General features: G+C 52.7%; 4 protein-coding genes across 7 annotated transcripts; 2 read left to right on the top strand and 2 right to left on the bottom strand.

Moving 5' to 3' along the window:
* Positions 1–406: 406 nt before the first annotated feature.
* On the bottom strand, positions 407–9,904 carry NAGA (alpha-N-acetylgalactosaminidase). Of its 2 annotated transcripts, none has more exons than XM_081061290.1 (10): positions 9,792–9,904; positions 9,292–9,383; positions 8,335–8,470; positions 7,634–7,805; positions 6,972–7,149; positions 6,558–6,652; positions 5,692–5,853; positions 4,244–4,441; positions 3,106–3,249; positions 407–2,635 (listed from the first exon to the last, which is right to left on the bottom strand). In XM_081061290.1, the coding sequence occupies exons 2-10, from the start codon at positions 9,305–9,307 to the stop codon at positions 2,474–2,476; spliced, it is 1,263 nt and encodes a 420-aa protein (XP_080917416.1). In that variant the 5' UTR covers positions 9,308–9,383; positions 9,792–9,904; the 3' UTR covers positions 407–2,473. The 2 variants fall into 2 exon arrangements, with proteins under 2 accessions (XP_080917416.1, XP_080917417.1); XM_081061291.1 differs by having other exon boundaries at positions 9,567–9,834.
* A 3,137-nt stretch (positions 9,905–13,041) lies between these two features.
* PHETA2 (PH domain containing endocytic trafficking adaptor 2) lies at positions 13,042–17,539 on the top strand. Of its 3 annotated transcripts, XR_013994042.1 has the most exons (4): positions 13,042–13,263; positions 14,640–14,722; positions 15,225–16,843; positions 17,225–17,539. XR_013994042.1 is itself a non-coding variant. In XM_081060288.1 (3 exons), the coding sequence occupies exon 3, from the start codon at positions 15,284–15,286 to the stop codon at positions 16,070–16,072; it is 789 nt and encodes a 262-aa protein (XP_080916414.1). In that variant the 5' UTR covers positions 13,047–13,263; positions 14,640–14,722; positions 15,225–15,283; the 3' UTR covers positions 16,073–17,539. The 3 variants fall into 3 exon arrangements, 2 of the variants coding, with proteins under 2 accessions (XP_080916414.1, XP_080916415.1); XM_081060288.1 differs by having other exon boundaries at positions 13,047–13,263; positions 15,225–17,539; XM_081060289.1 differs by lacking the exon at positions 13,042–13,263 and adding an exon at positions 13,503–13,815 and having other exon boundaries at positions 15,225–17,539.
* Positions 17,540–17,827: 288 nt separating this feature from the next.
* Positions 17,828–21,499, top strand: SMDT1 (single-pass membrane protein with aspartate rich tail 1). The gene is made up of 3 exons (XM_081058571.1): positions 17,828–18,087; positions 19,543–19,683; positions 20,712–21,499. The coding sequence occupies exons 1-2, from the start codon at positions 17,902–17,904 to the stop codon at positions 19,678–19,680; spliced, it is 324 nt and encodes a 107-aa protein (XP_080914697.1). The 5' UTR covers positions 17,828–17,901; the 3' UTR covers positions 19,681–19,683; positions 20,712–21,499.
* A 133-nt stretch (positions 21,500–21,632) lies between these two features.
* On the bottom strand, positions 21,633–27,239 carry NDUFA6 (NADH:ubiquinone oxidoreductase subunit A6). Its single transcript, XM_081058570.1, has 3 exons — positions 27,048–27,239; positions 23,172–23,287; positions 21,633–22,454 (listed from the first exon to the last, which is right to left on the bottom strand). Exons 1-3 carry the CDS (start codon positions 27,184–27,186, stop codon positions 22,323–22,325), a joined length of 387 nt encoding a protein of 128 aa, XP_080914696.1. The 5' UTR covers positions 27,187–27,239; the 3' UTR covers positions 21,633–22,322.
* Between the last annotated feature and the right edge of the window lie 25 nt (positions 27,240–27,264).

Raw genomic sequence — 27,264 nt, 5'->3', positions numbered from 1 at the left:
GCTCTCTGGGTTACCGCAAACCTTTGGTTAATTTCCAGAGTTCTGTGAAAGTTGATTTTTATAAAAAGTAGGTTTTTCATTGCTGTTGTGGAGGAAACAAACTTTTGGTGGTTCTTACCGTACCATTTTTGTTGACTCCTTGCTTGGATTTTGATTCAAACAAACTGTAGAAAGATATTTTTGAGACAATTGGCAAAAACTGAAGATAGACTGGTTATTAGATTACCAAAATTTTTGTTCTGTTGGATAGAAAAATTGTATTATGGTCATATATATTTTCAAAGACCCTATCTGCTAGAGCATGGTGGTGTTTGTAGAGTTTTCTTTGACTTGCTTTCAAATACTCCAGCTCACATGCAAAAAAAGTATGTGTGGGAAGAAATAAGAAATAATGGCACACGTTGATGGTTGTTGGACCATGAAGGTTTACTATACCATTTTATTTTTGTGTTTGAAAATTTCTACAATAATTTTTTTTTAAAGAGAAGTGGTACTCTTGGGTCTAAAAAAGACTTCCTTGAACTGGGAAAAAATAATTGAGTCCCTCACTGGCCTTGGGTAGAAGAAAGTAAAATAATGTCCTGAAGATAAGCAGGGTGTGTGAGAGAATTAAGGCTAAAGAGATAGAATCAATTAGGTATCCCCAGGATAAAAGGACAAGCTATGCAGCAAGTAAAGAAATGTAACCATCTCCAGGTCTGGGAGACAGAGGAACTGACTGGTTAAGTCCAGGCTGATCCCGGCCCCAACTCCCAAATCCAAGGTCTCCACCACGGTACTCCCCCACATCCCAGGGTGGTGGGAAAGGCTTCTTCCTCGGGGCTGCAAAAGAAGTGTTCCTACCTGAGACCATCCCATTTGGCTTGAACAGCAAGCACTATGACAAAGACCCGAAGCTGAATGTGTGCGTCCGGTGACAGGTCTCCCAGGGCAGAGGCCTGGGGTAGGATAGGCTTCTATCTCCTGACAGACCTCAGCTGGGAAAGGGAGCGTTCTCTGCTGACTGTAGACTCAGTCAGCGAAGCTCCAGGAATTTGAGTGACACTATAAAGGGTGCACTGGTAAGTTCTTTACACCAGACTCTAAGAACCTCAAACCCCGAGGGAGGGAGTGTGGGAGATCCCCCCAGAAGCGTTCCCACAGGGCAGGATAGTGCGAGGCCTGGGGCACTGGGTACTCCAACATCCAAAGCCTAAGGAGAACCTACCTAGCCTGCTCTGCTGCCAGCTTCCCAATGGGGACAAGAACCAGCAGGAGAGACAGGTGTCCTGGGGCTAAAGAAAGAAGGCTTGGGAAATAGGAACCAAAGGAAGGCAGTTAAGAACATGCCATTCTTTTTCTTTAATAGCCCTTTCCTTAGGAGGAGGAACAGGAAACATATTTTAAGACACAGAGTCCCTGAACTTGTCTTTGGATGTAGCTGGGGGATTTCAACCTCTTCTGCAGCCAGGTTAGGAGAGGAGAAACTAGGGGAGGGGCCAGGGGGCACTGCAGGGCAGAGGCCAAGCTGTCGGGGCCCCAGGGGAGGAAAGCAGTGCTGACCTCTCCTCACCTGCACCCAGCACGAGAGCCAGTGAATGGAGCTCTGGCAGAAAGGGGGGGATGAGCTGAAAGGTGCCAAAGTGAACAATGCAAAGCTCCTTAGCAGACCAGGGCCTTTGTCTGTGCAGCACAGGCTGGTGGGGGGCGTGGACGCCAGCAGACCCTGTAACATCTGCACGGGGCGGGGAAGGACGTGCAGACAGAGGGCCTGGGACCATTGCTGCTCGGCCTCATGTGCGGTCACCACCCCACCCCCGTGTGGGGCTTCCTGGAGTGAGGCAAGTCTGGACTGTCCGGAAGTACAATCTGCAGGTCACTTTGGAAAATGAGAGGCCAACAGAGGCCACACGTTTCCATGGGAGGCGAGATTTGAAACCAGCACCCTGTGTACTGCCACGCAGAGTCCCTAACTGAAGGTGCCCATGGCCCCAGGGCCATATTACAAGTACTTGACTGCAGAACAGCTTTATTGGTGACCTGAAGGAGCCAAAGTCAGTCCCGGGCAGTGTCAGCCTGCAGGGTGTCCTCCGGGCCGGAAAGCCAATCACACCATTCCTGGAAATTCCCCATAGGTCAGATCTCCACTCCCCATTATAAGACAAATTCCAGATTCTGATTTCAGAGCCATCAAAAGCAGGTCAGAGGCTGGAGTCCTGATGGGGATCAGCGCCCCTGCCTGTAGGGGCTCAGCAGTCTGGCTGAGTTGTTTAGCAACATCTGTGGGGCTGTGCAGACAAGGAAAGAGGCCAGGAAGGCCCCAGGACAGTGCCCAAAACAAGTGTCCACGAGGGTTCAAGCGTGTGGAACCGGCCCTGAGGTTGCACTTTGGGTCAGATGGGGTTGGTCGCCAAACAGGCCTGGATAGCAGAGAACCCCCGCTACTGGCCCTCAGGAGGCCGAGGCTCCCTGGTCTGGGCTCAGCGGTGCTGCTTCAATCTGTCACATGTCCCAGCTCCTCACTGCTGGGGGATGTCTCCAGCTTCCCGACAGGATACAGGTACCACATCACCACCCCTGAAGGGTTGATGACCACTGTGAAGTTGGTTTCAGCCCGGAGGCCACTGATGACATTGCCAGTGTAGACATCCTGGGCCTGCAGTGGGGAGGGACAATGCCCCCATAAGAATGGCTGCGCAGCGACCCCCGCAGAGGATACAGAAGCCTGGACTTTGGCCTGTCTGTGCTGGGCCCCTAATATGCACTACAGAAGTGGAGCCCTGAATCTCCTGTCACTTCTCCACTAGCCAAGCCAACAGATGCCCAAACACAGGCAGCAGTAAAAGCCCCAACCCATGGAGACCCCGAGGAATGTGCCAGAAAGGACTGACCAGTGAGGGGAGGAGCATGGCCTCGGCGGCTAACGGACTCACTTATACACAGCAGTTGTGTTTGCATAGCTTGGAGATACCAGTGCAGAGAACAGCACCAGCCACGGCCCCCAGTGCCTGCAGCTGCCCCACGACCCAGGGCCCTTGGCTTAGGGAAGGCCACGTGTGCGTGAGGACCACCCCCAGCAATGCCCTCCCAGAAACAAAGGGCACTCACTACTTGCAGGGCGCTCACCTCATACACGCTGGAGCTGGTAACGTTGAGCTGGGCGAGGGAGGAGCGGAAGCGATAAGGCATATCCGTCCTGCGGCTGAAGAAGACCAGGGCACAGGTCTCACTGGCCAGGGGCCGCAGGAACACTTCGATGTGGGACTTCTCCTGGGCACAAAGATGGCGACTGGCTGGGGTCCCTGTTCACCCAGGCCCTGAAGCCCCCTTCCTGAAGTCCCTGGAGCCCTGGCCCCCCCCACAGCCCACAGTTCTGTGGCATGCAAAAGCTTGGGGGGGATATCACAGTCTTCCAGCACCCCAACTTATCTGACTCTACCCTCCTTCCTTCCCTGACTCAGCAGACACTCCCCAGCACCCATGCTAGGACAGAGACAAAGGTTGCATGAGGTCCTGCCTCAGCTCAGGACGGTGGGAGGGACAGACGTGGACAGCTGCTGCAGCGGACTGGGGGGCACTGCCCTGAGCAGACAGGGGGAAGAGCTCCCATCCTCCTGGGGACCTCCCCAGCTCTCCAGGTGCCTTCTCTAGGTGTGTGGGTTTCTTTTGACTAGAGAGGGAAGGGTCTGTGCAAAGAGCACAGCTTTGAGGCGACACTGTTGGAGTCAAGTCCTGTTGTACTATTTACCAACTGGGGGGCCTTGGGCTGCAGTTCCTTAGACTCGTCAAGTCTGTTTCCTGACTGGTAAAACAGGGAAGGAGTATCTCCCTTCTGAGAAAATGTATCTAGAGCCCGTGGCACACAGGAGGTGAGCAATAGAGTGGTCACCAGTACTAGTATTACAGTAGTTGTATCCCTTGGCTCAACTAATGCAGGAGGGAAGCCCAGTTCTCTGCTGGACGTCACAGATGTGTGCAGAGGTCTTATACCTCCAAACTGAGGGGTCTCACTGTCCCCTGTGTACCTGTGTGGTGACGTCTCCCTTCCCCGAATCCCATGAACAGTCCTGCTCTGGCCCTGCTCTCACCTGGGCCAGTAGGAGGCGGTGGGAGCAGCTCCCAGTAGCCTTTCCCTGAATGCAACCGGGAGGTGGGGCTGAGCAGATCCAAGGCCCCCTCCCCACCGTGACCTCAAGGTGTGCAGCCTTGTTCTCAGGGGAGCCCAGTCCCTCAGCCTCCCTTTCCTTCTCCCCACCCCTAGTACCTTGAGAATCCTGCGTCCCTGGATGCCTAAGGGGTCCTGGTTGATTTTGATCATGAGTGGATTCTGCAGAATGTCCACGTTCTGGGCGGAGATGGTACGCAGGTCTGTGGACATGAAGAGGGGGGCCGCCAGCACCGTCCACAGGGCCATCTGGGCCCGGGCTTGCTCGAAGCTGAGGCCAAAGTTCCCAATGAGCAGCTAGGGGCAGAGGAGAGGAGCGGTCAGTGCTGCCCTGTTCAGGGAGGGGGGCACAGGGACCAACTCTAAGCTTGCAGCTGAGGCAAGAAGGTCGGAGATGGGAAGGGCGGCCACAGGTGGGAGCCTGGGTTGGCAAACACCATTCCCCAGCAGTGGCCTTGGATGAGTCGAGTTACATTCCCCCTGAGCCTCAGCTTTTCACCAAGAAAATGGGGGCGCTAATATGCTCTGGCCATGTCACAAGTGGAGTTGATCCGATGGGATCCTGTTGCCAAAAGCATGTATAAACTGGAACACACAAATCAAGAAATATACTCAGGGTGGCAGCAGTAGGAAACCAGAACTAGGGCCAGACCGAGTCGCTGCTCCTGCCAGTAACCACCCACCTGCCCTAACCACAGCTGACTCCTGACCCAGGGCAACCAATCCGCAGGCGGCATCCAAAGGATCATTACTAATGGTCATGTACTTAGTGATACCGATCTAACTAAGCCCGGTGTTTGTGCCAAACGGTGCCAAGCGTTTTAGAGGGTCATCCACTTTCACCACCCTGTACAAGGTGGCCACTATTGCTCTCATTTTCCAATTGACAAAACTGAGGCACAGAAAAATTTAACTCACTCGCCCAAGATACATGGCACAGCTGGAGCTAGAACTCTAGGGCAGGCCAGTTTCTGTTTCTCTGGGTGCCCCACCAGCTGGCCAAGTAGTTGAGATTATTCTAATCACTGGTAGTAAACGCTTGTTGGCTAAATGAAGAGATAGCTATAAAACTATAAGATAAATTGCAAAAGTATTGAAGTCAGCAGGGTTATGAGTGAGGTGGGTGCCAGGGGCCGGTTCTGCCTATGGCGGGTCTGCAGGGAGGTAATGGTCCAGGGCATTGAAAGGGTCAGAGGCAGCCTGGGCCAGGACATTCTAGAGAGGGAGTGGCAAGAGGGTGAGTTCTTCATCCCGCAGAGGAATCTTGTCTCACACTAGAATCACCCCAGACCAACTTCTCAAGTTTCAAGCATCAGAACTGCCTGGGGAGACTGTCAACAATGGGCATTCCCAGGCCCTCCCCCAACATTCTGATCTGAAAGGTGGGGGTGGGGCCCTGGGAACAGAATGGTAAGCAAGTCCCAAGGTGAGTCTAATGCACCTGGTTCGAGGACACATTTCAGAGCTGATCTAGAACCCTGCAATGTGCGGCCAGTTAGAGGGCACAGGGCAGTGGGGAGCAGGTCCACCCCCCTCCATGCTGGTACCATGTCTGGGTCGTTCCAATGCCCAGGGCCTGCCACTGGCTGCAGTATGTCCTGGTGGTCCACAAACCAGTCCAGGACAGACAGCACGCTGCTCCAGGAGTCCTGGATGTCGTCATAGTTTCGCCAGAGGTTGCAAATGTCTGTCAGCAAACTGTAGTTCACCTGGTTGGGAGGGCGGGAGGGGGCAGAGTCCAGCACCAGAGTCACACCCCGCTGCCCCCGCCCAGCAGGAGACACAGGGTGGGGAAGGGGCCAGAGAACAGGCCCTAGTTGCTGAGAATGAGGAAAGCCTCGGACACAGTGGCCCTGCTCTGGGGCTGCCCAGGCCCCTCCATGCGTGCTGGTGCCAGAAGCCTACCCTGCCCTCTCGTGCCAACGGGGGTCAGGCCCAGGGTACAGGCCCAAGCTGGTGTACCAACAACATCCCTGCCACACATCCAGCCGCGTTCTCTCAGTGAGAGTCCAGCCATCTGCCAGCATCTTCCCTCAGGTCTGCAAGTCTGAGCCCACCCTTTCTAGTGCCCTAGGTGCTCAGGGACCCCTGGTGAGGTACCGCCAAGGTTCTTCAGAGGCTCAGCCCGCCTGCCTGTCCTCATCAGCCCACTCAGTACAGACCCGGGGTGCTGTGTGTTGGTACATTACATGTGGTTCCCAGGTCTTGGATGCCAACCCCTTCAGCCACCTGACAAGTGCCTCCTCTTCTCTACGACCCTAGGCTGGCAGAGGCCCCTCCGGGGTACTTAGGACCCTCTCTCCAGACCTACAAATTAGCACATAGCAACAATAGTAAGAGTGGCCCCGACTACAGAGGAGGTGGGAGGCCTGGTGTGAGGGACAGTGCCCGGCGGGCGCACAGAACGGCTTACCTCAGGGGGGAGGCCTCCCTCATAGGCTGGCCAGCTGCAGGAGAAGGCGATGGGGCGGCCTGTGGCATTCAGGGCGGCAGCCATCATGGGGTACCCTGGAAATTCAACCCCCACATTTTAGGACTGAAGAGATGCAGAAGGCAATCTTGGGCCTCAGCCCAAACCTCCCACCAAACATGAGGAAACAGGCTCAACAGAGCTGCTTCTCCCTGTACCCAGTGCCACAAACACTTCCTAGGTAGGGCTTGGTGCCAGCCCATCTTTAGGGAGCCTGGGAGCCAAGATCCCCCAGGCCCTGGGAAACACCATTCCCTAGGGGCCACACAGACAGAGGAGCTCAGCCAGGCGGGCACTGGTGGGCCTTCTATGCCATCCCTCCCTGACTCCCTGTCCCCAGCCAGCTGTGGGACCCACCTTTAGCCTTTTCCTCAGAGGTCGAGAAGCAGCCATCCAGCTTCAGCATGTCCACCTTCCACTCGGCGAAGGTTTGAGCGTCCTGGAACACCTTGTCTAGCGTGGTGCCTGGGTAACCCATGCAGGTAAAGTTACCCAAGTCCTCGTAGATGCCCAGCTGCAGGCCCAGGGAGTGAGCCTGCGGGCGAGTCAAGGAAACAGTGGGCTCAGGCAGGATCCCCAGGGAGCCGCCTCACAGGCTCATCTGACCAGACCCCATTAAAACCTTCAAGGGCAACCTACTGCCCAGAGAAAAGGGTCTCCACTTGCTGGCCTGGCCTCTGCCACCTGTGGTCCTTTCCCTCCCTCCAACACACACACCTCCCATGGACTGTTTTTGCCTCTCAGTCTTGGCTTCTGTTGTCCCTCTGCCTCGAATGCCATCTATTTGGTATCAGCTCAAGAGTGGCCTCCCCTGGAGAACCTTCCTGGAACCCCAGGCTGGATGAGGTGCCCTTCTTGGCTCTCACCCACCACAGTGGGCCAAAACGAGCTATTCACTAATGTTTCCCCCACCAGACTGAGTTCTCAAGCAGGGTCTGTGGATATGGAGCCCTAAGCAGGGTGGGGTGGAAAGAGAGGTCTGGCCCCCGGGCCAATGGGCAGGGCGGGGTGGCGCTCACATAGTCAGCCAGGAAGGCAATGCCCTTGGGGAAGCGCTTGGGATCAGGCACCAGGTGGCCTTTGTCATCACGCCCTCCAATCCAGCAGTCATCAATGTTCAGGTATGTGTAGCCCAGGTCCCGCCAACCATCCTGTGCCAGCCGGTCAGCCATCTCCATGAAGAGCCGCTCACTGGTGGGGGCAGGGGGCAGAGCAGCTTAGTGGCCCAGTATGTTCCTCCTCCCGCCCCCTTCCTCAGAGCTGCTCAGATGCTCTGAGTGTGAATCCAGGCTATAAGAATCCCGGCCTTGCTGTCAGCTGAAGACTAAGTCAGGTAATAATTGTAAATGACAACAGGGATTGTGTCATGAGCCAGCCCTAAGTAGGGTGAAGTTGAAAGGAATAGTCTGGCCCCCAGGTCAAGGGGCAGGATTGAGCCAGAGGAAGCACGTGGAGTCTGGCCCGGCCTTAACAGTTACCTGCTTTCAATTATCTCAGGGACTGGGTCCACTACGAGATACCTGCCCCACAAGCCTGACAGGCCCCACAGAGGCCCCAAGCAGGTCATGAGGCTGAGTGTCAAAGATCCCAAAAGTCCCCTCTGGCTGCAGACTCGCTGGGATTGCAGAGACCCTGTCCTCTTCTGGCTGACCCTGCACTCCTGGCCTCCACTCTGCAGGGCCCTGGGCAAGGCTTGTCAGGTAGTGTGGACCTTACACACCTGATGCAGTTCTTTGGGTCCTCATGACAGTCAATGTTGCAGCGGAAGCGTTCCCAGGCCAGCCAGCCCATGGGTGGCGTCCGCAGGAGCCCATTCTCCAACAGCAGCACCTGGTCCACCAGGGCCAGCAAGAGCACTGGAGGGGGTTGGGGGATGACTGTGAGTGGCTCCCATAGCCCCAGTCCTCACCCACCCCCTCCACATGCTGCTCAGCCCTGCAGTGGCTGCCGGCCTGTACAGCCTGTACAGCTGCAGACCGTGGCAGTGATCTGACTCGCCTATCGAGTAGAAGAGTGATACTCCTGGGCTTAAGGCAGAATTCGCTCTTCCTGCAACTGCTGGCCCCTGCAGTGCAGCGAGTGGGCAGATGGTGCCTGGAATAGGGCAATGTGTTGAGGCCTGGGTACCCACTTGCTGTGAGGTCATATCCTTTCCATATCCTCACCAGCTACTGCCACCCCATTATACAGATCTTGACAGTACACTGTAGCCAGTCTCCAGGTTTCCTGAGTCTCCTCCAGGATCTTTGCTTTCCACCACAGACCCTCAAGAGGCCTCAGAAGGGCTAACAGGGTCAGCCAGGTGGGACCTGCACCCAGCCAGCTCACCTGGGGGAGCCCTTTCCCTTTCAGGCCTCAGTTTCCTTCTCTGTAAGACGGAGTTAATGTACTGACTTTACAGGGCAGTTCTCAGTATGTGTTGATATCACATAAGACAGGGCCTCCACACTTTGGGAGAGGAGATGAAACAGTAATAGGCCTCTTTAGAAGGGAACTGATTTCTAACGGGGGTGCATTTCCTTCTTTCCCAGCCCAGCTCCAATAAGAGCAACGTCTCCCCACATACCCACATCAGGGAAGGAGGCCCAGACACCAGAAGGCTGGGCTCCCTCCGAGTAGCCCCCACATCCTACTGGTCACCTACCGCCCCAATGGCACCCCCTCCCATGTAGGTTACCTGTCTTCCGGAACATTGCTCTGGACTCAGCGTCTCAGGACCTGACCAGATCTGCTCCGCTTTTATCAGCTTTATAGGTAGGGCTTTGGAAGCTGAGAAACGTTAGAAAGGCACTGGAGTCACTACTACCTGGCTAGCCGCGGAACCTTCAACCCTGAGCGTGAGTTTTAACCCAAATTCAGTCCCCAAGCCGCGCTCACCACCCCTCCCCCAGCCATCACTTCCCTTCTTCCTTCAGAAATACTAAACAAGGTGTCTTGGACATCAGATCTCACCCCCTTTGCAGTGCTTGGCGCCCCTGGAGTCCAAGGGCGCCGTCTGCCAGGCCGAGGCCAGAGAGGCAGCGAGCAGCTTGAAGACGCCCAGGAAGAGGGGAGGCGCCGGGCCGAGATCAGGCTCCGGACTCCCACCGGATCTGGGTTGCCGCCCGCGGCCGCCCAAGTCGGAAGAGGCAGCGCCGGGAGGCCCCCACCCCAGAGTGCCCGGCCCGCGGCACTTACCTGCCGACGCACTCTGGAGGTGGGAGCCGCCCACCGTGGCAGTGATCTGACTCGCCAATCGCGTTCCAGAGGGGCCTGACGGCGGGCCACCCTTCCCGGCGGAGCCTATCAGAATCCCCCTAGTAACGTCCTGCCCCGCCCTCTATGGACCCAATACGCCCTCCGAACTTCTCGAAGGCCCGCCTTCTTTGAGGTCCCGCTCTGCGCGCTCCCGAGGCGGGCACGAGCGGAACGGGCTTAGGGACCCGAGGCTAGCTAGACGTTTCGCCGCTGTGGGATCCCTGAGGGCGAGGTTACTGCCCGGCACACTGTAGCGCGCAATAAATAACTGTCGTGAATACCTCTACTAAGGGTCTTGTTAAGAGGAAATAAGAAAATGCTCTGAAGCATGGCTCAGAGTAAGCTTCTCAAAATAGGTAGGGAAGATGAATAGACTTGCAAGGAGGATTGGTGGGGGGAAGCAAACCAGGTGGAGGGTACAGCTGTTGTAAAGCCAGGAGGCTCTCCTTCCCTGCCTGAAACTGCGGCCACCGGTTATGTTGCCGAGGCACTCTGCATATTTCTTCCCAATTTCATTCATCAAAAATTTATTGAGCAACTATTAGGTGCCAAACGCTTCATTTTGGGCACCTTCACTTGGATGGCCACTGGACATCTCAAACTTAACGAGCCCCAAACCAAACACCAGCCCCTTCCATATAATGGCAACTGTCTTTTCTGATGCTCAAGCCAAAACCTTGGAGTCCTTGCATCCTCTCTTTGTCTCATTCCCCACATTCAGTCTCTCGGCAAACCCCGTGATCTCTACCTTCAGAACCTATTTGGAAGCTGGCCACCTCGCTACTCTCCCGGCCCCCATCACATCTTAACTGGATTTGTTCAGCAGCCTACATTTCACTCACATTTATTCTCTGCACAGCAGCCAGGGTCATCCTTTAAAACATAGCTCAGGTCACTCCTCACTCAAGACCCTGTGCTGTCTGTTCATCTCAATCTGGAGTAACAGGCCACACAGATTTACCAAGCCCCACCCCACATATTCTGACCCCATCTCCTACTGCTCTCCCCCTTCCTCACCACTGCTGGGCCACACTGGCTTCCTTGCAGTTCCTCAAACACAATAGGCCTCTGAGCCATGGAGTTGTCCCTCTGCCTAGACTGCTCGTCCTCCAGATATTGGCACGACTGGCTCCATCATTTCATTCAAGTATTTCTCAAATGTCACCTTCTCAGTGAAGTGTACCCTGATGGTTCTATTTAAAATTGCAACCCCCCTACTCCTACAATTCCCAATCTCCCTTACCCTGCTCTATATTTTCCACACCATGTACTACCTTCTAACACACTTATTATGGTTTATATTATTAATTGAATAAAATTTAGTGAGAAAGAGGTAATACACAGAAAATAAAAGCATGAGCATAGGGAAGTTTTCTATAGTGGTTAGTGCTATAATGAAAATACAACCCAGGGATGTGATAGACTTGAGGGGAGATAAAGGGTAGGTCTCCCCAAAATGTGCTACTTTGGCATGTGTATTATTTTGAGCTGAAGTCAATTGCGACCCTGCAGGCTCAGGAGAAACTCCTGAGCCCCCCACAACTACCTAGAAGAATTTAAATTAGGGGCCTTGCCCATAATAAGTGTTGTTACCAGAAATAATGTGTTATGGCCTATCTATGGAAGGGCAAACATCTAATTACTGAACAATCTGTTCTTTTTATTGATCAGCAAATTCCTGTTGATCTCCTCCCCTTGAAGCCCCAGGCCTCTTACCATATTCCTTACCTCAGGATGTTATATATACCTGTTTTCCCTTTCTGTCTCTGAACCTTTCACATATGTGGGGTCTCTGACTCTCTCCTGTATGTGGGGCTCCTGTACCTACGAATGTAATTAAATTTGGTTATTTTCTCTTGCTGATTTGCCTCACGTTGATTTAATTATTAGACCAGCCAAAAGAACCTAGAAGGGTAGAGGAAAGTTTCTTCCTCCCCCACACAGCCTACATGCATGCTCAGGCAGGGGACATCTGAGCTGAGACCTAATTGATGTGAAAGAGCCCTGAAGGTTAGAGCTGAGGGGTAGGGATGAGAAGGAAAAGCGTTCTAGGCTGCAGGAACTGCAAGGGGAGAAGCTCTGAGTGAGAACCAACACCTTCACAGACCGATGTTCTGAGCTCCAGGGCCACAGGGAAACCCCAGCTTCTTGCGTTGGATTGTGCTTCCCTGCAGCCTTCACCACAGACTTAGTTTTCTTTTTATTCTGGGAGGCAGCAAAAGTTACACTCAGAGACTGATCCCGTTTTTGCCAACAATTTATTTAGCACAGGTTCCTTGTGGGAATTATAACAATTTCACAAGCCAATAGCATACAGCATAATATATCTTAATAAACCAAATAAAGAACACACTCCAAACAAATGACAGATTAATCACACGATTGTTCCAGGAAAGAGGAGGTGAAGGAATAATGTCCATATAATATGAGGTGTGCCTTTTTATATGAGGAAGTACTCTGGAGACTCAGTGACAAACCAAAGAGCTGATTTCCAAGTGTGGGCACAAAAGTAAAAGTGCCCTGTTGCTGGAGCACTTGCTGCTAGGGAACCAAGACACCAGCGCCAGCGTTAGCTTGGAGGGCAGCGCTGCTAGGAAGATTATCACTTCTGAGAGTGCTCCAAGGTTTAACACCACAATTCACGAGAATCGGCCCTGGCCACAGTAGGAGCAAATGCCTCAAGGGGCAGTTTTTAGGTTATGAAAGAGTTGACTTGCCCAAACCGAAACTCTCAAATAGTCCCTAACTCTCCGTATTTATAGTCTAAATGTCCCCTTGTCATAGTTGCTTCTCCACGGGTTCTTATCTAAGTCCCTCAGCAGGTTCCATCAGCAGCTGGTTTGCTGACTGCTTATGAACAACAGATGTAGAATAATGACATCCTGGTCCGACTTCATACTTATATCAAAGCAACAAGTGGATTAAAACCACTTAAGTCATAATCAAGTGGATTTGAAATCATATTAGACCAATACACAACACAGGCCTACCGCTGGACAGAACCTAGGCGGAGGCTGCGAGCAGCGCAAGCAGAAACGGGTAACACCAGAAGCAGAGATCTGGCCACTCTGGGGGCCCAGCTGAGTGGTCAGGAAGCTCGGTCGGGCCTTGCGGGCTGAGTAGGAGCCCGCCCAGAGGAGGCGCCCGGGTGGGCGAGGCCTAAAGAGGCTTGGCTGCGGCAGAAGTGGGCGTGGCAGGGCGAGGGGGCCTTAAGGGGGAAAGAGGACTCCGAGTTCTCCGGGCAGGGAGGTGGGGGTGGCTCAGTCCCAGGCCTGCCAACCACTTGAGGTGGTGCCCTGGGTTCGAGGCCGCCCGCCCCTGACCAGTTCTGTGGTTCAGGCAGGTCCTGACCTCTCCGGCCTCAGTTTCCCTCCCGCGTGAATCAAGGGGCATCTTCGCGGATCCAGGCCTGGTGAGTCCTGGACAGGGAGACGTGGGGGCGGCCACTCGAGCTGCCCGGGTGGGGTTTCCCCGCTTCCTCAGCAGGGTTGGGAGACGAGATCGCCCCGGGGAGCGGCCGCAGCCCAGCCCGCCGGCCACCCTCCTGGGCTTCGGCGCGCTGGGCGGTGCGGAGGTGAGAGAGGGCCCGGCGGGCTCCGGGAGGAGGCGGCCTCCAGGAAGGCGTGGCTCGCGGGGACGTGGCAGGACAGCCCCTTTGCGCTGAGGGGGAAACCGAGAGAGCAGCCGCCGGCGAGTTCTCCTTGTGGAGACTCCTGTTTCAGGGTCCACCGCGATTTCCACTGGCTGGTGGGTCCTGCGCCCCAGGCCGCTGCTCCTCCAACAAAAGAATCCGGGAAAATGCGGTGCGCGTCGGCCTCCCGCCGAGTGTGCCGTCTGGACCTCGCACCCTTGGGAGGGGTTGGGGGCAGCACCCTTCCCCAGGCACACGGCGGGTGAGAGGGCACAGATCGCGGGCTCCTGACCCTCTCTCTGCCTGCGCCCCAGTGCTGGGCCCAGGACGGAGGTGAGGCCAGTCCTCCAGCAAACACCTGTGATCTCCTCCCCACCCGCGGACCCCGGGTCTAGACCCGCTCCTCCCCATTCCAGGTCCCTGCTTATTTCTCTCACGGATAGCCCTTATCGACCGGTTTTTCCGTTATTTATTATTTAATTAATTTTAAATCCATTTATTATTTTTTTATTTTTGTCTGTTTGCATGGTGTTTCCCCCGCAAGAATGTAGGCTCCAGGAAGGAGGAACTTTGTTTTGTTCACTGTTGTAATCCCAGTTACTTCAACAAATACTTCCTGAGGGCGTCCCCGAACCCTGCAGGGGGCTGGATATTGGGGATACACAGGGAGCAAAGCCCGGTCGGCCCCTAGACATTCGGGGGCTGGAGACAGCGCTGTAAACACAAAGGAAATCATTGTGGGATGAAGGAAATGAAAACAAGTGAGGAGACAGCTGGTTGGGGCATCTTGGACCGGGCCACCTTGGTGATCAGGTGCCTCTTCATACAGGGAGCAGGGCAGGCCTCTCAGAGTAGGTGATTTAAATTAAAGCCTAGAGATAAACTGTGTGACAGTGCTAGAAGGGAAACACTGGAAACTATGAGGGCACTTGACTCTGACCTAGCCTCAGGGGGCAAGGAGCTAAGGTCTGAATAGTGAAGGTCAAGACAATAGGACCCAGCCCCTTAAATTGCTCCTAGGAGCCTGGTGTGGGTGGGTAGGGAATTACTGGGCCAGGGAAGGCTTCCTGGAGGAGATGGTGGTTTTACTGGGCCCCAAAGGCTAAGAGTTCTCATTCTTTAGGATGAGTTGACTGGGTTTGAGAATTATTTTGCAGGTGCACTGGGGTCACGTCCTCGAAGTGTTGAGCTCTGTGGCCAGACAAGAGAGGCTCCTGCCCCCACCTAGCAAGCTCTGCTGGTAAGTGGGTCATTGCCAAGACTTGCCCCCAGCAGGTGAGGGAATCAGGAGAACAAGTTCTGCTTCTCACTGGCCATGAGACCTTGTGCAGTTCACCTTCACTGCTCTGAGCCTTGATTTTTCATGAGTCAGGAGGGTCATGGAAACCTTGGAGGTTTGACCTCAGGGTTGGCACTAAGAGGCCCCCAGATTAAGGGATAGTTTAAGCACAATGGATTCTATGGGCTCGGGGTCCTGACATGCTCATTTGGGGCCTGTTTCTTTGGATTTTAAAAAGCCGTATCAAAGCCTTGCCATACCTCCTGGCCTGATACAATCACATTATTCTTCTCTGAGTCCTCTGATGTCCAGTGCTTTGCATGAAACACTGAAAGAAAAGGCAAGGGAGACAGGCTCATTCCACAGATGAAGACACTGAGAGCCTCAAGGCACACAGCAAATGAGTAGAGGCCACAGGGTTGGAGCCAGGCCTCCTCCAGAACCAATATTTTTTTCCCCACAGGGACACGGGGGCTTCCTCCCTCTCTGATTCGCGGTCACCTCTCTTGCCTCATAATTCATATGGGAGCCATGAAGCTGAACGAGAGAAGTGTGGCCCACTATGCATTGAGCAACTCCCCAGCAGACCACATGGGCTTCCTGCGCACTTGGGGAGGCCCAGGGACTCCACCCACCCCCAGTGGCACTGGCCGAAGATGCTGGTTTGTCCTCAAGGGTAATCTGCTGTTCTCCTTCGAGAGTCGAGAGGGCCGGGCCCCGCTGGGCCTGGTGGTGCTGGAGGGCTGCACGGTAGAGTTGGCTGAGGCTCCTGTGCCTGAGGAATTTGCCTTCGCCATCTGCTTCGACGCCCCTGGTGTGCGCCCACACCTGCTTGCAGCTGACGGGCCGGCAGCCCAGGAAGCCTGGGTGAAGGCACTGTCCCGGGCAAGTTTTGGCTACATGCGCCTGGTGGTGCGTGAGCTGGAGAGCCAGTTGCGTGATGCCCGCCAGAGCCTGGTGTTGCATCGCCACTCATCCTGGAAGGCCATTCCCAGCCGCTGTAAGCCCCAGGCTCCTGACCACTTGTCTCGGGGCCTGGAGAATGGCTACTCCCTCTCCAGGGATTGCAGTCCCATAGGCTTGGCGGAAGAAGGGGGCAGCAGGCCAGCAGGGTCGGGCCTGGCTGAGTGTGAGCTGCAGGGCCCTACCAACCTCCTCCTAGGCAGGGGGCAGAGCCCTGTGTCCCCTGAGACCTCCTGCTTCTCAACCCTGCACGACTGGTACGGCCAGGAGATCCTGAAGCTAAGGCAGGGGTGGCTGCAGAGGGCTCGGGGGAGCCAACCAGAATGTGAGGAACAGGATAGGCCCTGAGTCTGGGCCCTTAGGGTTCTGCCCTTGTCCTGCTGGGCAGGACGCTAGGGCAATTCTTTTTCAGGAGTTTGATGTTCCAAAGTTGCTTTTTTTTTTGTTGAGGGGGGTGGTTCTCTCCTTCCTGCTTTTTAGACCTTCTCCAGGTTCTGGATATACCTTTGTGCCTGGAGGGGACTGAGGAATCATAACTTCCAACCCCTTTGCTTCCTGAGGCCCAGAGAGGAAAGGTGGCTTGCTCAGCAGTCACAGAGTGAGGCCCGTTTCCTGACACAGTGCTGGACCATCCCTCACTCAGGGGATATTAATGAAATGGAGGAAGTGGGGAATAATATGACATGGCCACAGGCCACCCTGCCTTTCATCTACACACCAGACTCAGCCAGTTTCCAACATGGGGAGTCTTGTGTGCATTTAGGTAACAGAAGCTGGCTTCGGGGACTGACATAACAGAGAAAGTGGATTTATTATATCATGTGGGTTTCTGGGGCTCAGCTCTTCCTGAGTGCTGGGGAAGATTGGGCATGGAATCCCCACTCTACAGTCTGGGAAGGGCCCTTTGGAGGGAGGGCCTATGGCCAGTACAGAGGGGTTTATTCTGCTCAGAAAGTGTTAGGGCCCTATCCTCTCCCTGTCCCTGGCTGTCCTGTCAACAGATGGTGCTGGACGTTGACCCAGGATGGACTGGTAGCTTTTATGTCAGCAGAAATCCTTCCTGCACTCAGTCGGCCGCAGTCAGCTCCTGGATCTGCCAAGTGGGAAGCTGAATAAAAGGTGGGCGGGCAGTGTGGCTCCCCAGGGAAAGCCTACTTGTTGAGTTGGTTCTGTCCTGGGCAATTCTAGGAGCTTGGGCATAGGATTCCTGGTACCCCATGATAAATTCTCTCCCCTGGGCTTTCTGCTCTTGAAACCACTTGGAACTCATGTAAGGTCCTGCTTGTCACCTGATGTGTACCTGCCAAGACCTTCTCATTGCTACTCTCACCAGCAGGCCAGGTGTTTTCTTTTTCAGTTGTTCTGGGAGGTAAAGTGGCTGGCTCCATAGAGCCAGAGGCCAGACCGGCTTGATGCCCTAGGAGCACGGTGGCGGTGTGGCTGGGTGGCAGATGCAGAGAACGCCCCCCCACCCCATAAATACAATCTGCCTCTTTTTAGCCTCTCTGTCCCTTACTGGGGTCTCTGGCGGCCTGACCAACGCACAACTAGGCCCGGAGGCTGCCGCTCAGAGCCCCTTAAAGCCCTGCGGCTGAGATGCTGGCCCAGGGTCCAGCACCCACTCCTGTGCGGCTTGTTTTAAGAAGGGCTGCCTTCCCAGCTCTGTACCGGAGAGTGAGCTGAGTGTGAGCTGCAGGGGCTCCACAGCCCACTGCACCTTGTTTACACAGATACCCCAGATGTGCCATGCTTTTGCCTTTCTTATTGTTACAGTATTTTTTTGTACGATTAAAACACTAAATTTTTTTATTCCTCATTTCGGTTACGCAAGTTTATTTCAACAATCACTTGAGAGCTGCTCTGCCAAGCCCTGGCTGTCCTGGGTGGGGAAAAATGAAAGAAATATGAAGGCTTCACACGGACGACCGCAGCTGACGGTCCTGCCCACCGGGCCCGGAATGAGACAGAAACTAGGGCTGCGGCGTCGTCCTCGTGACGTCACGGAGGCCCGTGACAAACGCCTCCTTCCCACCGCAACAGGAACCAGGCGAACTGCGCGACTGCGAGGCTGGACCTCTCGTTTGATCCCGAAGCCTCGCGAGGCTTCGGCGGCGTTCCTCCCGAGGGCGTCACCAGGGCTCGGCGCTGGGTGCCGGGGGTAGGGGCGGAGCTGGGAGATGGCGTTCGGAGCGGCTCGCTGGCTGGCCTTGGCACCCGTCCGATCCGGGGCTCTTCGGAGCGGACCGAGCTTGAAGAAAGATGGCGATCTCTCTGCTGGTCGGGGCGGCTCAGGTCGGAGCCTGGTACCGTCGAGGTCAGTCATCGTTACTCGCAGCGGCGCCATTTTGCCCAAACCGGTGAAAGTGAGTGTCTACCTGGAGGCGGGGTGAAGGGGCCGAGGCCAATCATGGTGGGGACTGTGTGCGCGTCGACGTTGATTGATAGGAATAATGGCGAATCATAACGAGCGTCTTAGGAAGCCGGGCTCTAGGACAGTTTTGCGTTAACACGCTGCTAATTTTGACAGGTGGGAGGAACTGCTCGGGTTAGGTCCGGGTGTTGAGTTGGGTGTATGGAGACTGAAGCTAGGGGGCGAGGACTGAGAAAGAGCGTTTTGCACTAGTTTATCGTGAGCGCGGTGCCTACATCGCTGGAGCACGAAGACTCAGAATTATGCACCCAGTATAGACAAGTCATGGACCTCTGCCCTGTTACCCAGAGATCTTGGGATGAAATAACGACTTGCGGAAGGACTTTGTAAATGAAGTGTACTTGAGATGGACTTTATCTTTTTTATGAGTTTTGACCTGGTACTTACATGTGATTTGCAGTCCTGAGGTATCCCGGGGATTATGACAACCAACTCTTTTTACAAATAGAGACTCGGAGGCCAGAGTGGTGAAGCCGGTGTCCAGGGCTAGCGGCTGAGTTAGGTCCCGGAGTCCAGGTTTCCTGCCGGTACAGCCGCCACCGGATCCTATTTTTTCCACCACTGAATGCTTTCACATGTCCTTAGTACCCTTGGGGTTTTCTAAGGAAAACGGAAATCGTCCTTTATACCCAACAAGTTTGCTTTTTGACTCCAGGAGTGGGAATTACAAAATAAAAATTATTAAAAGCTAGTCTAGCCTGTGCGAGCTAGCAGACAAGTGAGTTCAGGGTTGTTTCAGAGCAAGAAGCAGGAAGGTGCAGGGTCCGTGTTGGGGAAGACATGCCTTATAAAAAGGCATAGCTGGAAAAAAAGTGGCTTTTTTTTTGAAACTCCATAGGAAAATACAAGAGAAAAGGTTGAGATTTCACCGAAACTGCCCAGTCCATCTAAATAACTAGCCTTTCAGTGTGAAGACTATGCTTACTTTTCAAAATCTACCCGTTTCTAAAATTTAATGTGAAGTCAAATTTCTGTCACCAGGGAACCTATTAAAGAACTGTGTAGAATATCCTTTTGCTGTACATCTTTTTGTGATCCGTTTCCATGTATTTAGTGTCTGGAAGCAGAGCTGAACTTGATTCCCACAGTCCAATCCTCTTAGTGCTTTCTCACCTATTTGTAGTTATCTGCAAGTAATGCCCAGGTTGTACCCGAATTTTTTGATGTCTAGAGTGCCTGATACTTTCCTTTCTGTAATCCACTTTGAAGGTTCTAAAGTCACTTTATCTATTTTTCTTGCTCTGAATTTTCCCAAGGATGTTAAAACCAAGTTGTTTATGATGGTTCTGGGGTCTATAGGAGGGAATGACCCGGAGAGGGCCAGGCCGTCTGCAGTCCTGGCAGAGTGGGCTCTGGAGCTCACAGCCACCGCTCTGACCCTCTGCAGATGTCCTTTGGCCTTCTCCGTGTGTTCTCCATCGTGATCCCCTTTCTCTATGTCGGGACTCTCATTAGCAAGAACTTTGCTGCTCTACTTGAAGAGCATGACATTTTTGTTCCAGAGGACGATGACGACGATGACTAACAGGTAAGACTTGCTATTCCCTTGTGTGGACCAGGAGCAGGAAGGGGGTTGGAGCGTCTGAACTGTGATGCGGTTTGGCCTGGTAGCAAGCAGCACCTGGACACTCCAAGTGGCAGTGCAGACCTGCGATGAATTGACTCCCTTGGTGGCTAATATTATCGTGCCTTTTCTCTGTTGGATGAGGGGAATTGTCTTTACTGACTTAAAATTCACTGGGATCTCTTCCAGCAATACTGCATTCCAGCCAGCCTTTTCATTTGCTCGGTGTACTCTTTCTCCATCCCCAAGTTTTCTCGACAGTATGCCTTGCACACCCACCACAGGCAGCTTCATTTCGGTGCTCCACATTGAAATGTACAAACTGCAGTTCCTCACCAGACAGCCTGAACATGGGCACCGCGGCCTGGTCAGCAGTGCCCACGAACCCCGCCCCCCGTGCCTGACACATTCAGCTTTCTTGTGTTGACTTGTGTTGTGCGACTGCATTACTGTCATCGATAAGGTCACTCCTGATTCCTTAGTCTGGCATTCAAGGCTTGCCATGATCTGGTCACACCTGTTATTCCAGCCTCTTCCATGTTCCCAGCCACACACCTATCCCCAGTACTCACCATTTCTTGAATTACCCAGGCATTGGCTCCTTGTTCCTCCCACTTGGAAGGCTGTGTCCCACTGCTGTCTTATTTCCATCGATTCTTTAATGTAGTCTTCCCACATTCCTCCATTTGAAAGTGACCGCTCATTCCTCTGACTGACCAGTGCCTCTTTTGTGACACTCAGTATTATGTCCTTAAACATGTACATACACCCCAGACTCTATCAGGTTGAGCTGCTTGCTGGCAGGGAACATGCTTTTTCTACCTTTGGGCCCCCAGTGCCTGGTCTGGGGTGCATGCTCAGTAAACATATGAATGATCAAACGTACTCAGAACTGCCTGTCTCCTGCTTGCTAGAACCACGCTGTGGAATTCTCAGTATGTGGATAAAGGCCTGCTCTGTTGTCCAATTCACAGCTGTTTTCCTTTCTTCAGGTCATGGAGAAGTAAATGGGGAAGCCCTGAGTTAGGAAATGGTGATGCTCGCAGCCTCTCCCCCTTGCCTGTCAGCAGAAGGGCCCAGGGAAGGCCCTCAGCCTCCTAACTCCAGTGAAGCCTCCCGCATGGTTCGTGACCACAGCCCAGATTCCCAGGCTCTGGAAGGTTCCAAGATGTGCTGTCCACTTTGCACAAGCAAATGATGAATAAACATAATACACCTCAGCAATGTATGCCTGATGGCCGCAGTTCCTCAGTGTGAATAGGCGCTAGTTCAGGGGTGTCCAAACTTTTTTCAACGTTTTTCACCAAGGGCCATATGTGGTAAAATACACAAACAGCCAGGCCACTCACTCGAGGTGAAATACGTATTGCCTCACCTGGTTTATTTAAGTAAACTAAATGTATTTTTGGAATTTGCTGCGGGCCAATTAACAATGGATTGCGGGCCGCAGTTGGCCCGCGGGCCGCAGTTTGGACACCCTTGCTCTAGTTGTTACACTTTCTTATCTGTGTTGTCCTTTCTCCAATAGGCCTTTGATTTACTACCTGGGATCTCCAGCCTCCTATGGACCCATAATTATTGGGCCTGCGACCTATTTTCATTATTTACAAAAGCTCCACAGGAACTGCCTGTTTTTCCTCAGTAAAGCTGCACAGGCTAACCAAACCCTCAAGCTTTTTTTGTGCTGAGTAACACTGGCTAATTGTCACGTGCCAATCATAGGAGCTTTGATTGTTCATTTAAAACTACTTGAAAATATGATTATTAGAATGGTTCTGTCACTTGGGTTCCTTATGTGAAAAGAGAAAGGGATTGTTGGTACTGAAAAATTGGGGTATGCTCAGGGTGACTGAACCCCTTTCTCCAGCAGTTACACTGTCCAGGGAAGGAACAGAGAAGACTACCATCCAAAGTAGAGGTCCGTTCTTTAACCTGGGTCAACATTTATTCTGTCACTTTAGAGCTACAGCCATTTGCAAAAACAGCTGGAATATTTCTGTTCTCTCTGTGTGCTGTGAACAGCTGTGTCCCTAGCAGGGAGCCTAATTGAGTAGGAAATGAATTTCATTTTAAGGACCCTGTGTTTGTTGCAGATAGAGGGGCTAGGCCTCTGAGCAGCCATTTTCTTCAAAATCCAGGGAAAAATAGCACAGCTTGTCAGCTTTACTTCTGCGCCTCTTAGTGCTGCTCTGATCCCTCTCCAACAGCAAGAGCCGGCTAATTCTGCTAATCTGTGCCATGACACCATGCTATCCAATCCCAGAGGCTGTAGAAACACAGCTAAATTAACGAAGCCATCCAGCCTCATACCTAGTGTGACAGTTTCAGAACAGATGGGCTCATCGTTCCTGTTTACTAACATGCGAAGCTCTGAGAAAGAGAATCCAATCTAATTTACAGGAAACACCACACTTCAGGAAAAGGGAAAGAACAGGTGGTGTGTATACCCCTGCCCCACTTGTTCACGCAAAAAGTGAGAGACTGCAGAAACAGAGCTTCCCATTGGTTCAATGGGATCCTGTCATGAAGTGATCATCATATACTGAGTTTATTTGTGCTCTAAAGGATTTAAATATCAACATGCACCTTTCCACTGAGTGACTTCATGGGTCATGGCCAACATAGAACTTGGACAGGAAATCCTTTGGCCTAGGCGCTTCTGTTTCATGGAAGAACCGCATAATATGTGTCCGCTGCTTCCACACATTAATCGTCTCCTCCAGTTCCATCTTTCCCTGCACAAGTGAAGGGAGAGGTTGTCAGTCAAAGTGGTTGAGTGCAAGGAATACGACACTGAAGGCCAGGATACTATTCTCCACGCTGGCACTGACTCGAGTGCCCTTGGGTAAGGAAGGTACTCTGTCTAGACCACAGTTTCTCATCTGGAAAAGGATGTGGTTGGACTAAATGATCTCTGAGGCCTTTCAAATAGTCTTTAACTCTGGCTAACTGGTCTAAGAGGAGAGACTTCCAGGTCCATAGGCCACTCCCCATGATGCCTCACCTGACTGGCTTAACTTGTATTTCTGCTTCACATTTCTTCCAGGCCATTTACTGGTCCATGCTCAAGCTCCCACTGATGTCAATGTGACTCATTAGGGAGACAGAATCAGGGCCAGGATTTGACTCCATCTACACAGGACTCGGCCAACTGGCCGCCAGGGGAAGCACTGACTTCTAGGCATGAGGTTCAAGACGAGTTCAAACTTTCCCCTCTGTATCTTTTTTTAGTTATAAAATGCAAGCCCCAATCAATTTTCTCTTGAATAATCTTACAGTCGATTTAACCAGAGACAACCTCCAAGTTCAACTGTTCCTTTGAAACACTAAGCACCAGTTGCTGACCCAGTAGTTGCTTTTCAAACTTGGAGACAAAAACGTTCACGTGGGAAGACTGACAAGCTCTGGACAAGCTGACTGCTCTTCTAAGTCCCTCCGGGAGGGGGAGTTACCTTGATGACCAGAAGATCGACCACCCTGGGGTCTGTGACGTGGGCATTCTTCAAAAACATTTCTCGGACTTTATCCCGTCCCTGTTTCACAGAGATGTCTAGCTGGAATAAGTTCACTAAAGAGAAAACATGATTCAGGGTAGAAATGATAGGGTTAAGACATGTTTTTAAGAAATTGAGTCAATGGATATTCATGGAACCCTTAGAGGTTGCCCATTCACCTCACCCACTCAATGTTAGACTGATCCCTAAGTGAGGTGCTTGAGGATGTGAAGAAGTATGAGATGTGGCAGCTGCCCTCAAGGAGCTTCCGTTTTGTTGGGGAGACTAGAGCACTGCACTTGAAGGGCAGGATAGTATCGTTCTAGGGTATGAACCTGAGTTCAAACCCCAGCTCTCAATTCTTAGCCGTGTGGTGCTGTGTACATTAGCTTCCCTCTGCCTGAGTGCATTTATCTAGTACGAGTGAAATGAGGGTCATAATAGCAGATGGAACTCCAGAGCTGTCATGAGGATTCCAAGACAGTGCGAGATCCTCAGAACAGTGCCTGGCGTGCTCCCGATAAATGTTAGCATTATTATTATATGGAACATTTGGCAAAAGATGATGGGTCGAAAGTAAGATAAAATGATGGGGTATAGGTTTGTGCACCACACAAAGTTAGAGTTGAGGGAGACTGCTGAGGGTTTGTGCAGGTAGGGAAGGCTTCAATCCAGCCAGCAACTCCCACCATATTAGGTTACTGGGGGAAAGAGAGAGGAGTTGATGCTGCGCCTGTTCTCCCGGTCTTCAGTTCTAATCGGAGGGTCTGCTACCCATGAATACAAACAAAACCACAGTATTTAGCAATCCCTGATTAAGTAAGTGCCTAAAATAGTGGCGCAGACTCTGATCGGGGACTTCAGATGAGACATATGAGGTCCTTTGAAAATGAGGGTTTAGTCATCTGTAACCCCATCCGCTGGCGGTTAGCCTCCGGTGGGTTTGCTGGTGACAGCAAGGGCAGGAACGGGGCCTGGTGTGGTAGGTGGGATAAGGATAGAGAAGGGGCACAGCAGGCTGAGGGGACAGCAGAAACACGGGCTGAGCAAAAACCACTATGGGCTGAGTCAGTGACTGCATATATCAACAATAAGTTTGTAACTTCTCCTAACTTACTGATAGTGATAGCAACATAAAACTTCTGCTGAGGGAAATACCACAGCATGCTGCAAAGAGCAATGTTTCACATCCAACCACGGAAGACACAGTAGCAGAAACCCAACAGGAGAAAGTACATCCCAACTTCATCGCTCAGTAGAAGGGACTCAAGAACCAGCAGCAACAGCCTCTCACAGGGAGCCGATTATACACGTCTCTCCCCAAACCTGCCTTCACTTTGGTAGCTTAAAATCAACATGGGAAACGGTAAACATAAATCTAGGTTTCCCTCCAGAGAGTTGGTTAAACACTACACTATCATATTAGGAGTTTTAGAAAACAGCAAACAAAGGGATAATAAGACGAAGAGATACAAAAACAAATGCAAACTAATATGGATCCTGGAATTTAGCGTCTACTTCTTCAGGGGAGTGAGGCCTAGAGCACTGGGGACTTGCCTCAAGTCCTACCACTGACCCCTGGCAAACTTGGGCCTGGGATCCAGGTTGTTTACTGTTTCAAAATTTACAATTGGTGTTCTTTTAAGGAAAGAAATAGGAGGGATCTTCCCCTGCCCTTCCCTGCATGTTTATATCAGATTCCTGCCCAACCCTGGGAGAAGAAAACAAGGAGCCTCCAGGCACTAGGGGAGCTGGTGCCCATCCTTCCCAGTCCTCATGACCTCCTGAACCACACTCCAGGGCACCGGGTGCATGCATCTTAGGAAACTGTCACACGCACAAATGCAAAGTTTTGCTTACAATGTCAGATCCCTGAATGCCCATCCTCCCAGACCCCTTGTTCCTAGAGACAAATGCCATAGCTTTATCCTAGGCTCCTTCCATCCTAACCCCCTGAACTCACCCCTCTACCAGTGAGAAAGGCAGCAGGAAGGCAAACAGGAACAGTCTAAGCTATAGCCTGCTGAATGCTCCTTGGTCTAAATTAGTGGTTCTCAGCCCAGTGGTGATTTTGTCACTGATCCCCACATAGAACATCTGGCAATGTCCAGAAGCATTTTGGGTTGTCACAATTAGAGGGAAGAGTGCTACTGGCATCTAGTGGGTAGAGGCCAGGGATATTGCTAACATCCTACAATGCACAGGACAGCCCCCCACACAACAAAGAATTATCCAGCACAAATGTTGCTATTAAGAAACTGGTGTAAATCAATTCCAACTGTTCCTTACCTGAGTCCTCCCTGCAACAAGAAAGGGTTCTGGTCACGCACAGAAGTCTTTTGCTTGGCAAACATTGTTTTGAAACATCTGAATTTGAACACACTATACACACGATTCACCAATCCCCTGGAGGCGTTTGAATTTGCAGGCCCTGAACCAGTAAGTAGTTCGTTCACTCTTTCTCCCTGCCTAGTAGCCTGTGGATTTTCGTTCTGGTCATCAACAGTCTCTCCAAAAGTCAGCTTGAGGACAGGAATGGTGGGGCAGTCACAGTTCCTATACATCAAAGCAGTGGGTTCTGCAAGGAGGCTCCTGCTAAGGTAAGCCCTGTAAGTAACGATGATGATAATAGTAGCAGCCAACATTTAATGAGGGCCTAAGTACCAGGCCCTTTCCTAAGCACTTTATATAAACCTATTTAATATGGTAACTCTGAAGAAGGCACTATTGTTATCCTCGTTTTACACATGAGGAAACTGAGGCACAGCAAGATGAAATAACCTGCCGAAGGTCACATAGCCAGTAAGGGCCTGGAGGCAAGTCCAGTAACCAGACTCTACTGCTTTTCACACACAGGCGGGGAAGGGTGCTGTGCTGCCTCAGCTTGCCTAAAAACACCTTCCCTCTCAGAGTAGTGGTGATGGTCTACATTAAAACACCTAAATCAACGAAAGAAAATATCCGCTGCCTGACATTTGTACTGCCCTTGACAGTTTAGGTAGGATTTTCCCCAACCTTTCATCAGGTACACTGGGGAGCACTGGGGGATGCCAAGGTAAGAAGAAAGTCTCTGCACCTGAGAGCTTGTATTTTAATCCATCAGGTGTACAGATTGGTTCTCCGACATCCAAGTGATTGCAGGGGTTCTGAAGTAGTAGAGGGCAGGCCAGCAGGGGGCGGGGGGAGGGGTTCCTAAGGTGGAGCACGGGGAGCAGGACGTGGGAGACTGAAGTGGGCAGGGGAGGTCATGTCACTGGGGCGGGTCTGGAAGAGGCACCACTGGCTTACGGGTGACCTTGGGAAAGTCGCTTCCCTTCTCTGGTTCAGTTTCTTTCTGTGTGAGGGACGTGGGAACCGGATGATCGCTCGAGCCCTGCAACCACGTTGCTTATACATACAACCCATGGAGTCTAAGGACGTTCTGGGACGCCGGAGTTGACCCTGGCTTCCAGATCCCCTCCGGGAGCCAAGCGCCTTGGACGTGTCCCTTAGAGGCTCACGGCGCCTCAGTTCCCTCCCCTATACAATAAGTATGTCATTGACAATCCTTCCCCTCCCTCCCAGGGCTTAAGTAAGAATTAAGGGGGAACGAGGGCGCCAAAGCTCCGAGGGCGCCTAGAAGCGCAGTACGGATGCTGGGCACCGCTGGTCTGACCCCGGCGTCACGGCCGGGTCGGGTCCACCAAGGCTCGGGTGACCCTCCTCCCCTGAAGCACGCGGAGTCTCCTCTGCCCAAGTTGGCGACCTCAGCTCGGCTGGGGAGAATCGGAGGCCCGCACGGCGGCGACCTTGGGTGGCTGCCTCCGCGGCCCCGCGCACGCCGACGCCTCTCACCAGTGTTCGGCACCTCCCGATACCAGGCGCGGTAGAGCTCGCGCACCCTCCGCTTGGCCTCGTTCATGTCCCGGCTGAAAATGGGTTTCACCGAGGTGCCGGCCGCAGAACCAGCTCGGCGGAGGCCGCTCACCGCCATCTTGCTGTAGAAGCTACTCCCCGACCCGTGGGGCCGAAGACTGACAATCTTTCCTCATTGGCTAAGGTTGAACGCCAC

Source organism: Rhinolophus hipposideros, assembly GCF_964194185.1.
Source record: "Rhinolophus hipposideros genome assembly, chromosome: 9".
NCBI classification, from domain to species: Eukaryota; Metazoa; Chordata; class Mammalia; order Chiroptera; family Rhinolophidae; genus Rhinolophus; species Rhinolophus hipposideros.
This window is presented reverse-complemented; position numbering and strand designations above follow the sequence as displayed.